The sequence below is a fragment of the Condylura cristata genome, unplaced genomic scaffold (assembly GCF_000260355.1).
Source record: "Condylura cristata isolate star-nosed mole 26May11 unplaced genomic scaffold, ConCri1.0 scaffold00019, whole genome shotgun sequence".
NCBI classification, from domain to species: domain Eukaryota; kingdom Metazoa; phylum Chordata; class Mammalia; order Eulipotyphla; family Talpidae; genus Condylura; species Condylura cristata.
The window spans coordinates 30,372,524-30,388,843 of NW_004567120.1; the positions used below are offsets into that span (position 1 = coordinate 30,372,524).

General features: G+C 37.5%; 1 protein-coding gene across 1 annotated transcript; it reads right to left on the reverse strand.

The window, feature by feature from the left end:
- Positions 1–2,292: 2,292 nt before the first annotated feature.
- LOC101625718 (olfactory receptor 8D1-like) lies at positions 2,293–15,130 on the reverse strand. Its single transcript, XM_004685949.2, has 3 exons — positions 15,021–15,130; positions 5,114–5,165; positions 2,293–3,264 (listed from the first exon to the last, which is right to left on the reverse strand). The coding sequence occupies exons 1-3, from the start codon at positions 15,128–15,130 to the stop codon at positions 2,293–2,295; spliced, it is 1,134 nt and encodes a 377-aa protein (XP_004686006.2).
- Between the last annotated feature and the right edge of the window lie 1,190 nt (positions 15,131–16,320).

Here is a 16,320-nt window from a genome sequence, read left to right on the forward strand (position 1 = left end):
GATGAATTGGTGGTGGGAAGTCCGTGGGGACTACAACCGAGATGAAAAAATGCAGAAAATGAAGACTGATGTAAAATAAATAAATAAATAAATAAATATATTTTAAACATTAAAAAATAGACATCAAGAACTATAAGTATTTTTGAGAATATTTGAAGTCAATATAGTCTAACAATAACATTTATTAAATTTGTTAGCTCCTGAATGTTTCTCATATCACTCACTCCTTTACATTCTGTACATTTCTAAGTAACAGTTTAACATACAAATAGAAATGATTTATTTTTCAAGTAAACAGTTTTCTTTTATATTTTCCAATGTCTTTTTATGTCCTTTGCTACTGATATCTTTTATTCAGCACAACAGTTTTGAGATTCACCATGTGTTGGGTTGAATCAGTAGCTGCCTTTGTACTGCTGAGTGCTGGATATTATTGTGGGAGGCAGATCTTGGTCTGCCGATCCATTTAACAGTTTATGGTTGTTTTCCAGTGATGACTACAATGAATAAAACTATTAAGAACCTTCAGATGATGAGTCTTTTGTGGACACATTTCCATTTCTTTTTTGTTTTTTTAATTCATACAGAACTGGGGTACAGGCCAGAGATGCGGAGGGTGAGAGGATTCACCAGAGACAGAGTGGGGAGCAGAACAGGCAGATCGACGAAGTACACTGCTGAGGGGAGCAGCGGGGGGGTCAGGAGAGGTCTTCCGCACCACGTGTATCTCCTTGGGGCAGGCGGGGATCGAACTCATGCAGAATTGGCTTAAGCTTTTTAGTGCAGTGCTTTAACTCGCTGCGCCACCAGGGAGGGCCCACATTTCCATTTCTTTTGGGTAGCCTCCCAGGAGTGGAATTTCTGGGTCATATAGTAAATAGATTTTTAGCCTTATCAGAAATTGTTGTTCTGTCTTATAAAGTGACTACACCATTTTGCAATATATGTAAGTTGTACTAGTCGTCTCATAGTCTCAACAACATTTCATCTACTTGATATTGCCAGGTTTTCTCATATTAGCCAGAGTGGTAACTTTGAAAAAGTTTTATTTTCTAATTTCTTTTTGTATTGTATAGGATTATTAATGCTTATTAGAAAGGTATTTTCCTTAAAGTTCAAGCAGCAACACTGATGAACTCCGTTAGTTAAAATGATTTGCCTAAATAAATAATTTTTTTGGCTTTCTATGTATCCAATAAGATCATCCACAAGTAGTGACATTTAATTCCTTCCAATGCTTAATCCATTTCTATTTTCTTGTCTTGTTGAATTGACAGTTCTCTCTCCAACATAATGTTAAATAGTAATTTGGAGAGCATGTACCCTCATTCATTGTTCAATAAAAATGCTTCCAAAGTTTCTACATATTATAGGATTTTGGTAGATATTCTTTTTTGATTAAACTTTCCCTCTATTCTTGGTTTGTTTAGAGGATTTTTCTATAAAGAGGTATTGAATTTCATTTAATTTTTGAATCTATCAAGATGAGTACATATAAAACTGCTTTCTGTTTAATCACCTTATGTAGTGACTTGTGATGGAACACCTGAAGTTATAATATCCTTTAATTTCAGGAAGCAAGCCCACTTGATCATATTGTATCATTTTGTAGACATTGTCTGAGTTCAACTTATTAATATTTTAATTAGGGCTTGTGCGATTCTTATCAAAAGTGAGATTGGCATATAACTTTTTATCTTTCTAACAAGCAGGTCTGGTTAGGGCATCAAGGTTGCCCTTTCCTACTCTCATAAAAAGGAACGTGGAGCTAAAAAGCTGTGTAAGTATAGCTTGTATCCTTGTGGCCCCTCCCCACCACTTTCTCCAGTAAAGGGCTATATACAATAAGTATTCAATTAATTTATTGACACGATTAGGCATGGACCAAAGTCACTGATTGAGAATTCATTGTGAATATTCAGAGATGAATCTATTCTAAATTTGAGAGACATGATTTTCCAAAAAGGAAAATAACCAGAGACCCTGGATATGGGGACTAAAAAGAGAATGAGGCACCTCCCCTTGTGCTAAAACTGTGGAATGGAGTTTCAGTATCAGACAGTCCTAAATTGATATCCAAGTTCTCTTGCTTATCGTCTATGTGACCTTCCCTAAGTAGCAAGCCTCTGAGAACCTTAGCCCCCTACCTATAAAATGTGAATATAATACATAACTTCCAGAATTTTAAAGAGGACTCAAGGCATAATATGCTGAAAATTTCTAGAATAAAATCTGAGAAACAGTCAATGGTAAAAAATATGTCACCTCCCTCTCCTTCCCTTCCTTTGGACATCATGAAAATCTGGGTATGAGGATAGAGAATTGTGAGGTCCTCTTGAAGATGTTTCCAAATGTTTCCTTCACATCCTTGTTCCTAAGACTGTAGATAACTGGGTTGAGCATGGGGATGACCACCGTGTAAAATACCGAAACCAGACTGTCCTTACCTAGTGTGTACTCAGTGGATGGACGCATGTAGACAAACACTGTGGTTCCATAGTACAGACTGACAGCAGTCAGGTGGGAAGCACAAGTGGAGAATGTTTTGTGTTTGCCTTTGGAAGAGGGGATTCTGAAAATAGCCAGGAAGACATATGTGTAGGAGACCAGGATGACTGTCAAAGATACAGACACATTAAAGCTACTACAAGCATAGAGGATAAATTGGACTATCTGTGTGTCAGAGCAAGAGAGTTTTAAAAGGGGTTGGATATCACAGAAGTAGTGAGCGATAATATGGGACTTACAGAAGATCAGATGAAAAATCGTGCTCGTGAGAAACACCATCTCCAATAGGCCCACTGCATAGCTGGCAGCCACTAGCTGCAGGCAGAGTCTTGAGGACATGGTAGTATGGTAGAGCAGAGGGTTGCAGACAGCCACATAGCGGTCATAGGCCATGGAGGCCAGGAGGAAGAACTCAGTGACAACAAAGACCACAAACAAAGCATTCTGTACCAGACAGCCAGAGAAGGAGATGCTTTGGCACTCAGAGAACCCCATCAACATTTTGGGGACTGTGACCGAAGAATAACAGAAGTCAAGAAAGGACAAGTTTTTGAGGAAGTAATACATAGGAGTGTGGAGTTTGGGGCTGACCGTGATGAGGGAAAGGAGGCCAAGATTTCCCACCACTGTGAAGGCATACACGAAGAAGAAGAGGACAAAGAGGATAGGCTGAAGTTGAGGGTCATCAGTAAGGCCCATAAGAAAGAATCCACTCCACTTGCTGGTGTTGCTTGCTCCCTCTGAGCCACTGCAAGTCTGCAAGAAGGATGTGCATGATAATAGTGAGACTGGGAGAACGGAAGTCCTTAAACAGAGAGCTGCAGGGTCTGGCCCTGGCTCCTGAGGCTGTAATACGGTATGTGCATTGACTTGGCAAAAATTTCATCCTGGCTCACTCGTCTCTTGTCACCCTCCAGGCTATTCAATGCACTTAAAAGTTTAATGGTATCTGAAGTAAAAAAGAAAGGGTCTGAAAGTGCTATTTATGGTCTCTCTGTCCTTGGACTAGTGTCTTAACCTCTGTGAGTCTCTCTGTAAAGAGGTATAGTGCAAATATATTGAATAATTGTGGTGAAATTAAAATTATTTCTTAATTATACCTCAATTTTAAAACACAGGATCAAGACGCCAATCCTGCAAGTCTGGTTATGAACACTGGAAATGTGATGGTGGGTGTTTATAAAATATCTAGCAAGGGATGAGAAGAAAAGCAGCTACTCACTGAATTCACCCTTCCTTCCTCCTTCCACACCCTTCTTCCTATCCCTGAATCTACCATCAGCTACACTTAGCCTGAGCATTAAATCAAGGACAATATTCTTTGATGTGGGAAGGACTGGAGAAACTTACAGTTCCTTTCATTATCAGTTGTGTGTTTCAGGGACAACAGCAGATGAGAACAAGGGGGAACCTCCAGTGTCAGATATATGTGAATTAGAATTCGACTCTTTGACTTACTAGCTGTGTGACCTTGAGTAAGTTACTTTACCTCTCTGAGCTTCAGTTTCCTCATTTTTATGAGTAGAATACCAAATATTTCTGACTATTAATTTTCTCTGGTGATGAAATGAGACACTTCACGTAAAGCAGTTAGCACAATGTCTGGCACATACCAAGCACATGATAACTGTTAGCTAGCATTAAGGTTAGAAAACACAGTAATATGAAAAGCAGTCAATAGTTGGTTTGCTTAACCCTCAAGCAAGCCCTTTTGAGATACTGCCACTTGCCCCTTGTCAAGTAAGCAGTCAATAGTTGGTTTGCTTAACCCTCAAGCAAGCCCTTTTGAGATTCCGCCACTTGCCCTTTGTCAAGTATCCCTTATTAACCGAGATCCTGTTAGTAATTATTGAATTGTAATTCTCTAGTGTGTTGAGGTAGTTAATAGGGTGACTACATAGACTCTCATTTAAGACCATTTTAAATATAGAGAACCCACAAACTGTGGCCTCAAAAGTGGAAGGACATTGCCCCTATCTGCTCTAGGTTTTGTCAGTGCCTGAACTGAACTCAGGGTCCTGTCTACAGTGTTCTTTCACTTGGAGGCATTAACAGCCTCAAGAAACATGGAATCTTTGTCCCCATCAGAACACAGGGGACAGCTTCATCCTTCAAAAATCACAACATTAATTCTGCTTAGGGTCATGCCTATACTTTCTATTAATCAGGAGATTTTCACCGTCTGACTGTAGTTTATTTTAATACTGTTTTTCCACTTGGGAGCTGAGATACTGAAGGACAAACTACAGCCTCACATCAAGGATTTGTATCATTGGATTTAGAGTCACCCACCAGGCTATGAGCTCTGATTCCATATGATTTTTAGCCCCACAGCCTTTAGTAAGTCCTTTCTGAACCATAGGCTCTTCATCAGTGAAATGGGAATAAATTGCACCTGTTCTTTTGGTCTCACAGGACTGCTGAGAAGATCTAGTAAGTGTCTCTAGGAAATACTCTGTGAAGTAGAAATATAGTCAGGGCAGATACTCAGGAAGCATGCACGGGACTAGCCCAATATTTTTTTTTTAAGGTTCCATGGAAATTGTTAAATTGGTGTCCTAGTGCTCCCTTCTCCTGAGTGTAACCTTGGCACCTGCCAGCCCACCTTGACTTTCACAACATTGGCCTCCATCTTCTTGTAGGTTCCAAGACAGACCCTGGAAGAGAAAACAAGATGAGCATGTAGCAAAATGAAGGAAATGCCCAGTGCCTATCAGTTACTCTGAGGATGTGGCTGTCTGCTTTGGTTAGCATTCTGTTAAAGTCACCTCGCTTACCATCTTTTGGGAACTGAAATTTCACAGCATACAGTACTTAAAAAAAAAAAACTTCTAATATTATTCTAAATATGGTAATAGCTACCAGTAATAAAGTACCTAATAAATGCTACACATTTTGTTGGGTGATGATTGATATAAAACATTTTATGTCATCTCCCTTGGGAAATATCATCTATTATCATTAAATGAATATCGTCATGATCAGATATAGGGGTATCAGTATCCACTACAATTATTATTGCCTTGCTACAAGGTAGTCAAAGCTCGGAGCATCCCAATGCCTCGCTGATGGTCCCATAACTAGTTTAGTGGCAGAATCTACATTCAAATGGAGTTTACAACGTTCTGGTGCTACTGTTTTATCTATGCTGTCATTTCTAAATATAGTCATATAATTAGAGATTATTATTAAAGTTTTTTCCAGATTTTCATTTGCAAATCTATTGTTTCCTTGTTATTGTACTAATCTTAAAAATAATCAAGATGGTTTCCTCTCAATTTTATAGATGATGAATCAAACACTATGGAAGACATAGGAGCATTGTCCTTGGTCTTCCATGTATTCATTTATTCAGTGAATACTCACTGGATATCCGGTGTGTTCCAGCCAATGTGCTAGGCACTAAGAGTACTTTCATAAACTTTGCAACCTAGAGGAAGAGATGGACAACAAACGCAACGAATAAAAATTTTAATAACTAACATAAATGTAGTTTCTTTTTAAAGATTTATTTATTTGTGCATACAGAACTGGGATACAGGCCAGAGGTGCAGGTACAGTAGGAGGATTCAATAGAGACAGAGTGGGGAGCAGAACAGGTAGATGGACGAAGTACACTGCTGAGGGCAGCAGTGGCGGGGGGCGGCATCAGGAGAGGTCTGCTGTGCCATGTGGATCACCTCCAGGGCCAGGGATCAAACTCATGCTAAAGTGACTTTAGCTACTCAGTGCTGTGCTTTAAACTGCTGTGCTACCAGGGAGGACCCCATAAATGTAGTTTTAAAGAAAATAAAACAAACGAATAGAATAGATAGAGCTGAGGGTTTGGCATGACAACATTAGGTAGCGTGGAAGGGAAATCCTTTCTGAAGAGTTGACATTAAGGTCTGGCATCTGCTTGGACATGAGCTATTCATACAAAGATCCAGGTTACACAAAGATGCTTAGCAACACTGTTGGGAATAGAAACTGGGTCTCCTAAATTCTATCCAGGACTGCTCTCTCTGATTGGAAGTGTAGCCCAAGTAGAGGCTAACTGGGGAAGATTGGTTATGCTGAACATTATAACGTCTATCTACACACATCTCTGCTCTTTATCACCCACCTTTCTTCTCTGAATGTCTCTAGATGTCATGAGTACTCACCAGCCTCTCTCTCTCTCGTCTGAACTCATCCAAAATTCCTCAGACCAGTGTTGGTAGTTGAGCTCTTTCCAGATGTTTCCTTGGCAGGCAAGAAAAGTTCATGTGCCCATAACATTAAAGACTCTGGAACTAAGCTTCTAGTTATACAGCCCCTCATTTCTCTGGGCTTGGCCATGTCTATGTAATTGGCAGAATCATTTATTTAGCAAAGTTTCTGCCTTCTTGACTGGTCTCCTGAGATGCTGAGCACAGTAAGCCCAGGGGCTAAGCAGCTGTGACGTCCAAGATGGCTGGAGCAGTGAGCAGAGCCAGCCCCAATGGGATGTTTTTACTGACTCATACTGAGTTTGGGGACCTGTAGTCAATACTGATGAGATGTTTTGTAAACAGTTGCGAGAAATGAATTGACTATGAGATGTATTGTGCTATAAACTTTTTATCTAAAATACATTATTAGTCATATTAAAAAATCTCAGTCACAAGTAAAATACAGTTGTTTTCTCAAACATAGCATATTAGCAATTATGGACAAAATGACAAATACATAAGATGGTATATATTTCTCATATCACCTTGTTTACTCAAATCTTCACTCTGATCATAAACTGTAAATTATTTTTAAACAGCAAATAACTATCGAATTAGTTGTGGTTAACAAAATCTCTGAGTGCCGCTCAGTGTTGTAATAAAGTATTCTTCCACCTGAAGTTTATGTGGTGATCAGCTGCCTTCTGCCATATTTTTCCTTTTTTTTTTTTATCAAACCAGATTTGATTTGTGGAAGTCTTGTTTTTATGCATGTTTTATTTTTCCATTCGATAAATGTTTATTAAACATCCATCATGTACCTGCCATTGTGATATGAGCAAGGGCTATAAAATCAATAGTAAATGAATAATACCCTCCATGTACCCTCCATTCCCATTCCCAGTGCATCCACACCTGTGAGTGTGCACATATACACAAAAGCTCGCATTTGGAAAGCAAAACCAGCCTCATGTCCTTTGGTACAGGCTCATTAGCAGCTGTTACAGAAAATACCAAGTTGTTATGCATTTTAAGGGCTAAAGCTATTGATTTTAAAGCAAGAAAATTGTTTAAAAGTAGACTTTATGGACATGTCTCTTGTGGGCAGATTCATTTAATTCTGTTGCTTGGCTATGCAGAATTTTGTAGTTATTTTAAGTAGAGAAATTATTCTTTTCTTTCAACTTAAATTATGATACATTATGTGATATTTGAACGAGTTTATGAGCTTCTGCAATGGCATGATGGGCTGACTCTATGTATTGAAGAACGCTGTCCCAAATTTAATTATCTTGGGACATCACCACTGCATTGAATAAAATGAGCCTTTTTTTTTTTTTTCACCATGACTGCAGCCTTTGCTGAAATGGAGGTTATGGGATAACAACTTAAAGGCTAACTCATTAATGCTCAGGGATGAGTGAGGTAATGTGCCAGCAGACCAAATTGGTGCCCCACTGTTTTCATCTAGAGACCCGTATCTCTTTCCCGTATTGTGATATATTAATGGGGATGTCTTTATCCATTGTCACTGCCCATAGACATTTGAATAACGTAGATGCAATACCTTCTGGGTATCCAGCCTTGTTCACTATCAATTTCTCAAACTCTGAGGAGTTCGCAGAGGCTTGGAGCGAAATTCTGATGGTGCCATAAAGTGCTTAATTTATAGGGATTCAAACGATGGCATCAGTGCAGTCCCTGCTTCCCCCCCTCCCCATAGGAGTTTGTTAATGAGCACTGTGCCACCCCTAACTATTTGATGGGGCAATGGAGTAAATTAGTCCTCCGAATTGTGAGGGCTGTGGATTTATGCCTTGCTGAAAGCATTTCTGTCCTCTCAATGTCGGAGCGGGTGACCTTTCTGGCGTTAATTTGTTTCTCCATCTGTGCTGTGCATTTCGGGAGGACGTGAGGAACAGTCTTGATGTTACCCAAATGTGTCTCCTCTTTTTGTATTGCTGTGCAGATGACTTCAAGGAGGAGTCGCCAATCCTGGTGTCAGATCTTCAGATCGTGGGGAATCTCCTTTCAGCACTGAATGAGGGCAGGACATCTGCCGTCATGCGGACTACAACATATGGGGGAGGGGCTATTATGTCCTTACCGTGCACGTACTTCCTTAATTATGATGTCATCCTGTTTACTTGCTGTCCTAGATGAAATTTTATGTAACTTTTACCTGACTTCTGAATGTGTATTATGTAGCTCAAAAGTTTCAGCTTCATGTCACGTATTTTAAAAGATTTATTGAGCTAGTCAGAACAAGGAACTGTGTTAAGTTCAATCACAAAATGTTATGTTAGTCTTATAGCAACCCTATGAGGTAGATACTATATTTATTCCTATTTTGAGAATGTAGAAAGTGAAGTTCAGAGACAGTAAATAATTTCCTCAGGATCGCGCAGGTGATATGAAACTAAGCTGGGAATGTTACCTAGGTTTTTCTGACTAGAATCTATCAGTCTATGTTCTTTCTGTCATAGCACATTGAAATCATCCTTTAAAAATATAATCACTAATCAGTGTAGTCCCTTTTCTTTAACACTAGTGCTTCTTAACACTGGTTGCACATTAAAATCACCTGGGAGCTTTAAAATATGCCATATCCATGTACTATTCTGTTCTAATTGGTCTGGGGTGGGAACTGGACATTCATTTTTTTTTTAATCTCACAGATGACTCTAACGTATCACCAGAGGTGAAAACTGCAATTTTAGTATTTCATGCTGACTTCCTTTCATGTCCCGTTTGCAAGTAGCATACTTAGGCCTGGTTACCTGATATACATAGGGTTTGAAGAATAATTTGGAGCTTTTACTCAGTACAACAATTAGGAAAGGATCTTTGCACAATTATTAAGAATAGTTGCCCTAGAACCCTCACAAATGTTTCCTTATCTACAGAACTTTGACATCATGGTGATCTTGGACAAACTCCAGGAATCCATGAAATAAAAAGCATTGTAGAATTGACTGCAGATACCATTCTCCACAAGCAGATCTGTAGAGACATATCCTCAATTAGAATTCACAAATACTAATCAGATACTTTCTTTGAGGGATAATCTCTCTCATTATTTTATACAACAAACTTTATTTGAATATCTCCGTGTGGCAGAAACTGTTAGTGATTGCAGACCAGGGTGAAACTACTCCATGAATAGCAGTTGGAATCGTGTGCAAAATTTTGTGATTGTGAAGATTACTGAAGAAGTGGTGATATTAAGTCACAGATGACTAGGGATGCAAAATGCCCTATAATGCTGAAAAGAGGCTTATAAATTCTAACAACAAGGATATTCTCACTCCAAATGCCAAAACAACTCTGATGACAAATAATCATATAATAACCAGGTCCAAAATTTGACTTCTGATTCTTTAATGACTTTGGTATGATCATCATCCCTTTGCTGTTGAGTCTTTTTAAAATGACTTTTCAGTCAGTTAATTGGTCAGTCAGCATGATATTATCACAATATTATTTTACATTGGAGCTTTTAATAGGAACTGAACTATGTCAAAGGAAAAAGAGATAGTCTTAAGCTCCAGAGAGCTCACAGTCTAGTGGGACAGACAAAATATACACTTGAAAATAGGATTTGAGAACATCCTTCCAGACAACATACCAACTAGTCCCTATTCATGCCAAAGGTACAGTATCATAATGAAATTAATGTACTCTTCAGAGTCAAATAGAACATGGTTCAAATTCTAGTCACAAAGTTTTGTTTTTGTGTGTCATGGGATTGATAGTTTTCTCATCTGTAAAATGAGATATTCACCTTGTAGAGTTTAAATAAAATGTTACAAATAACTGTCTAGGACAGCACTTGTAACAGAAAGTGCTCTGTAAACATTGTTTCATATTGTTAAGAACATAATATAATGAAAAGTATTTGCTTGAACAACATCATCAACTAACTGGAACTAATTGAAATTTAGAGAACATCCAACAATACAGAATACATTTATCAAATAGTTCGTATCTTGGGTTATAAACATTTGAAAGGAATTTAAATCAGATAAAATATGGCCCCTAATTATTTTTATTTAAACTAAGAGCAATAAACAGTAAAACAGCAACAAAATTTCCAATCACTTTGAAATTCAAACTGATCTGTGAATCAAAATAAGTCTCAAAGGAAATTGGAAATTATCTGGAATAGAATGAAACTGAAAATGCAATTTACCAAAAGGGTTGGATTTAAGTGAATGTATACTTTGAAATTCATAACATTAATTATCTGTATTAATAACTAAAACATCTCAAATTAATTACTTTAGTATTTGTTTGGGTAACTATTAAAACAATAGCAAATTATACCAAAAATAAGCACAAGGAAGGAAATAATAAAAAAGCACAAATCAATGTTTTTTTAAGGAAGAAAATTGAGTGAAATTCTGAAATGAATAGTAAAATTGATAGTTCTTTATCAAAGAGAGAAAATGCATATTACAATGTCAGGAATGAAAGAGAGAATGGTGGTACAAACTTCAAAAAATATGTCCTTAATTTTACCCAGTGCCTTCTTGCTCATCTTTGATTCTGAAATATCTTTCCTTTTCATTGTCTTTCTATTTAGGTAGCATTAGCTTTCTGTTTAGGTTTCAGGTGTACAAATGCTCACCTCACTAACTGTCTATTTCACACCACATCTACCACCAAAGTTCCAATCAGACAAAGCTATTCCCTCCCCACTCCTTCCTCACTGATAACCACCATTTTTGTTGTTAGTCTAAGAGTTTGTTTTTTCTTTGATTGTTTTACTATTCCTTTATTTATTTTAAAGGAATAATATTCCTTTATTTATTTTATTTATTTATAAGTAAATTAGAGAGAAGTCACGGGTTGGAAAAGAAGAAATGGTTTCCATTTGTATACAACATAATTATCTACTTCAAAAACCTCAGGGAATCTTAAATGAAAACTTCCTAGGACAAATGAATGAGTTTAGCAAGGTGGCAGAATACAAGATCAACATGCAAAATGTAATTGTGTTTCTAAATTTAAGAAACAACTATAAATGTAATGAACAATTGGAAATCAAAAATACATTGCATGTCATTTAAAATGAATTCAAAATGAAAAAGTAAAATATTAACATTACAAAACTTGTGAAAGATATGTTTGCCAAAAACTACAGAGTGGTGATTATAGATATCAAAGAAGGTATACGTGAATGGTGAGACATATCAAGGGCTGCATTGGCGGCTTCAAGGTAATACAGATTCTAACACTCTAAACTGACTTAATGCAATAGCAATGAGAATCCTGGCAGGTTTTAGTAGTGATAATAATGACAGACACTAGTAATTTCTAAAGTTCTGCATTCTAAAATGTATGTGAAAGAATAATGAAAACAAAAGAGCTGAAACAATTTAGAGAAAGAACAAAATTGGAGACCTCATACTATCAAGTTTCAAGCCTTATTATAAAATCACAGTAATGAACATGTTGTACACTGGAAAAGGAATAAACTCTTGATTCAATAGACTGGAATAGAGTTCAGAAATAGATCACACAAATATGGCCATTTGATCTTTGACAAAGGTTTAAAAGCAATTCAATTGGTAGTGTTTTGAACAAATGAAACAAGATGTACAGTCTTTCACATGTAATAAAGTAAAAAAGAACCCTGATCTCATCTTCACACCTTGTACAGACTAACTCAAAATGGTATAAACATGAACATAAAACATAACAAACTTTCAAAAAGCAGAAAAACGTATGTAACCCAAATTTAGGCAAAAAATTCTTAGAAAGGAAAGATAAAGACACTATCATGAAGATGAAAAGGCAAACTAAATGCTGGGAGAAAGTGTTTGCAATTCATATACCCAACAAAGGACTGGTATCTAAGACATATAAGTAACTCTGAAAAATCAACAGGAAGAAGCAATTCAATTAGAAAATGGACAAAGACATGAACAGACATTTCACTGCAGATGATATACAGATGGCAAATAAGTACAGGAAAATATATTTAATACCACTAATCACCAGAGGGATGCAAATGAAGACCAAGATAACAATATAGATGTATTAGAAATGTCTTTTTACATACTGTAATATAAGTTCTGTGCAAATGTAAAGCAACTAGAACTTTCATACATTGTTTTAGGGAAGGCAAAATTGTACAGTCACACTAAAAATAGACTGGGATGTTTCTTCTTATCACATTAAACATGCAGTTTATATATGACTGAGCAATTCTTAATTTTTCTCAGAGAAATGAAAACATATGTTCAGAGAAAAAAACCTGTATATGATTCTTCATAACATCTTTATTCACAACACTGAAAAAGTAGAAGCACCTACACATCTTTCAGTGGATACATGGTGAAATATGCTGTGGTACAACCATACAGTGGAATACCACTCAGCAAAAACAACAGGTTTCTGCACTAGAGGATCTTAAAAGCTCAGAAAAATGTATATGGGTGTTAAGAGTATATAGTCAACAGAATACACACTTTTAACTACATCACTAACTCATGATTCAGACAACCTTGTTGTGGATTATACCTTCTGTATTGTGGAATAGAAGGACTTGGGGAATAGAAAAACATTAACCAGGGAAAGTCACCAGATATTTATGGAGTGCCTCTGAGCTCACGCAGCGCACTAACTTAGCAATGGGAACTTATGTACTTAAAATTTATTGTACAACAAGGAAATGTATAAGAGATTGCAGAAAGGAATCAGGTACCAGTCATGCAGAGCTTATAGATTAAGTGCACTCATAACAAGTTGAGTGTAAAGTAAATAGCCTATCATATATAAAATCATATTTTCTCACTGACTTCCATGACTGGAGAGATGTAGGATTTTTATTTCACCTCAGCTAAAATAAACATCACATTTCAGGCTTCAAATGGTTGATTCAAACAGCATGCTGCTTTTGTTGATCTACATGAAGCTTAAGTTTTTCACAATCTCTGTCAGATTGTGTCCAAATGGTCAATCAAGTCACTTAAAATTTCAAGGTCTTTTAAACACTCTGTGAGTGATATAATACCAACCAAATTCCCATTTGATGGATCTCAGGCCAGAAATATGGAAACAGAACAAGCTCTGAAAAAAGAATGATAGCTATAAGAATGATAGAATGCCTGCCTTCCTACCTTACCATCTTTGTAACCTCTGCATTTCACCTGAGTCTTATTTGCCTGTGTAATGGATGTGGTTCCATGGAATTGTGATATATAAGGAAACTGCTATTGTCTTCAAGCAGCTATTATAAAAGGTTGTACATATACAAGTCACATAGAAATTTCTGGGGTCAGAAAAAATAAAACATTAAAAAAATGCATATTAACATTTTAATGACAATGATTTAAAAATACCACTCACCTTCAAGCAAATCTTTCATTGATCATAGTGTATTAAAAGCAATACCTTTGATGCAAATTGTGCTATCTCAGTTAACTTCATAAAATGTAAATGTAAATTGTCCACATTAGGGTATTTGTAAAAAATATTGCTTAGTTTTTAAGTAAGGCCTTTACCCATGCCTCCGAACTTGTAATGAAAATTTCATCTGAGGAGGTGAAAAAGAATGATGGATGGATTTATTTAAAAAAAAATTGTATGAAAAATGTGGTACCAGAGGGAATGGGAAGAGGGAAAAAGGGGAAGGGGAGGAAGGGGAGAAAGCATTGGAATAGAGGTTTGGTGGAGGAAAAATGAAATATGTGTACCCATAGAGTAGCAAAAAAGTAACTCCAAAGTTATACAAACATGTAAATGACTGAAAAATAATATAAATAAATAATATTTATATGTATAACTAAATAGCTCCTCAGATCTTCTGGCTTGGCATGAAAATGACTTCACTGGAGAACCAAGAAAAACACTCCCTTCCTAGCAAGTAACTACCTCATGATGGCGCGATAGGGAGAAGTGGTTCTACAGCATAGGTCAATAGTCATATGGAAGCTCATGGTGCTTAAAGCTGAAAGTCATGTTTCAAAGGTCACCTCAAAAGAGAGAGAGACCTCACCAAAGTTAGCAGAAGTGGGTGCTGAAGGAAAGGAGCATAAGATGCTGGAACGTAAGACTCAGGAGAACTGCTAAGTTGGTAGTTTTAATATATAATTGTTTCAACCAAATGCCAATTGAATCTCTTAGACTAGTGACAAGGGGGAACACAGGGTCATAGTTGGTGATATAGTCATCAGGAGACATTGTACCAAGAGAAAGCTTTGTGATACATCAGATGCTGAAGAATCTCATCTGTGTTCCAGGACCTCAGAAAAACAGCAGTCCTATGTTTGAAAGTCTGTTTTCTAGAGCTCTCAGCATCGAGTGAATGGTAGAAATCTAGGCAGAACAAACAAGTTGTGACGGATTCCAGTGAGGATTACCACACCAAGGTTCTCCATTGCGATGGGCGGTAGGCAAGAGCCCTGGCAGGCGAAACGCATGCGATTCTGGGAAGTAGCCATTGTTGCTTGGAGAAGTTTTGCTGCCGAATTGGTATTCCCTTCCCATGGCTTCCAAAAGGCATCTGAGACAGAACTCCCAAGGTACACACTCAGGACTTTGGACACGATGAAGACCCTCAGAACTAGTTTTGGTTCTATTTCCCAATCCTAAAGTTCAGTTCTCACCCTTTTACTTCCTTCTCAATAATGCCAGGTGTTTTCCCCTTCTTTACCAACAATCTTCAGTTTCACAACATGGCATTGAAGGGTCTTTCCACAATCATTTCTTAATATTTTTTGCACCCTAGGATTCAACTGTCCACATAGACAAAGTTCACAACGAGACTTTCAGTCAGTATGAATCATGTTCTCTCTGTGGCTGAAGCATAAAAATGTCAACATGAGGGATAAGAGAGATAACCACCTGAGCTTAATGTTCCGTCCCAGGTGTAGGTGAGCAGAGCCTGCAGGGAGTAGAGAAGAGACACCTGACCACCGATGGGAACTGTTGGTTTTCAGACTAGGCTGCTGGGCCAGCAACAGGACTGCTGACTACACGCTGGTGCCTGTAAGGTTTTCTTGACCCAACCATTGAGAATGCTTCAACTTCTCTCTTTGAATCAGTTCCAGCCTCTGCAACTTTAGGATGACTTACTTGCTTTTATGAATTTCCCTTTCCTTTTCTACTCAAAAGCCCAAACCTTTCTTTAAGCTCTAGCTTAAAATTCTCCCTTTCACAAGAGGCATCTCTGAGCACTACTCCCTCTTTGCAAACCTACTCTCCTTTCCTTACTGTCTTAGTCTCTCACTGATTTCTCTTCTTCAACCTGACCTTTAATTTACTCATTTATATGTTAAATTAATTTCCGATGACACTTACTGTGTTCCTGTGTGTCATGGCACGGGCTGTGCGTATAGTCCATCATACCGTGTCTAGCCTTTCCCTCACTCGTCTCCTCTCCCCCTGCCTGCCCCTGTTCTCCTCTCACTCTCTCCTCTGTGCTCTCCCAATAGAAAACGTCTTGGTTCTTTTCAATTGCTTGAACCAACTACAAAGAGTTGATGATCCCAAATCCCTAATTTTTGCCTAAATGTTTCCCCTCCTCTTTAGTCCAGTTTCTATTTGCTTTCTGGGTATTTTTCCTGGATATCATAGAGTCACTTTAAGATTAATGTAACCCAAGTCAAATACTCTCTCCCTCTTTTAACCT

What these genes read in the sequence shown, in the direction of transcription:
- LOC101625718 (XM_004685949.2), bottom strand. Translation starts at nt 15,130, where the DNA reads ATGGCTACTTCCCAGAATCGCATGCGTTTCGCCTGCCAGGGCTCTTGC. An exon ending in ACTGGAATCCGTCACAACTT is followed by an intron (nt 5,166 to 15,020) that starts GTTTGTTCTGCC and finishes TTTCTCTTCCAG; the next exon opens with GGTCTGTCTTGGAACCTACA. An exon ending in CCAATGTTGTGAAAGTCAAG is followed by an intron (nt 3,265 to 5,113) that starts GTGGGCTGGCAG and finishes TCCTTCTTGCAG; the next exon opens with ACTTGCAGTGGCTCAGAGGG.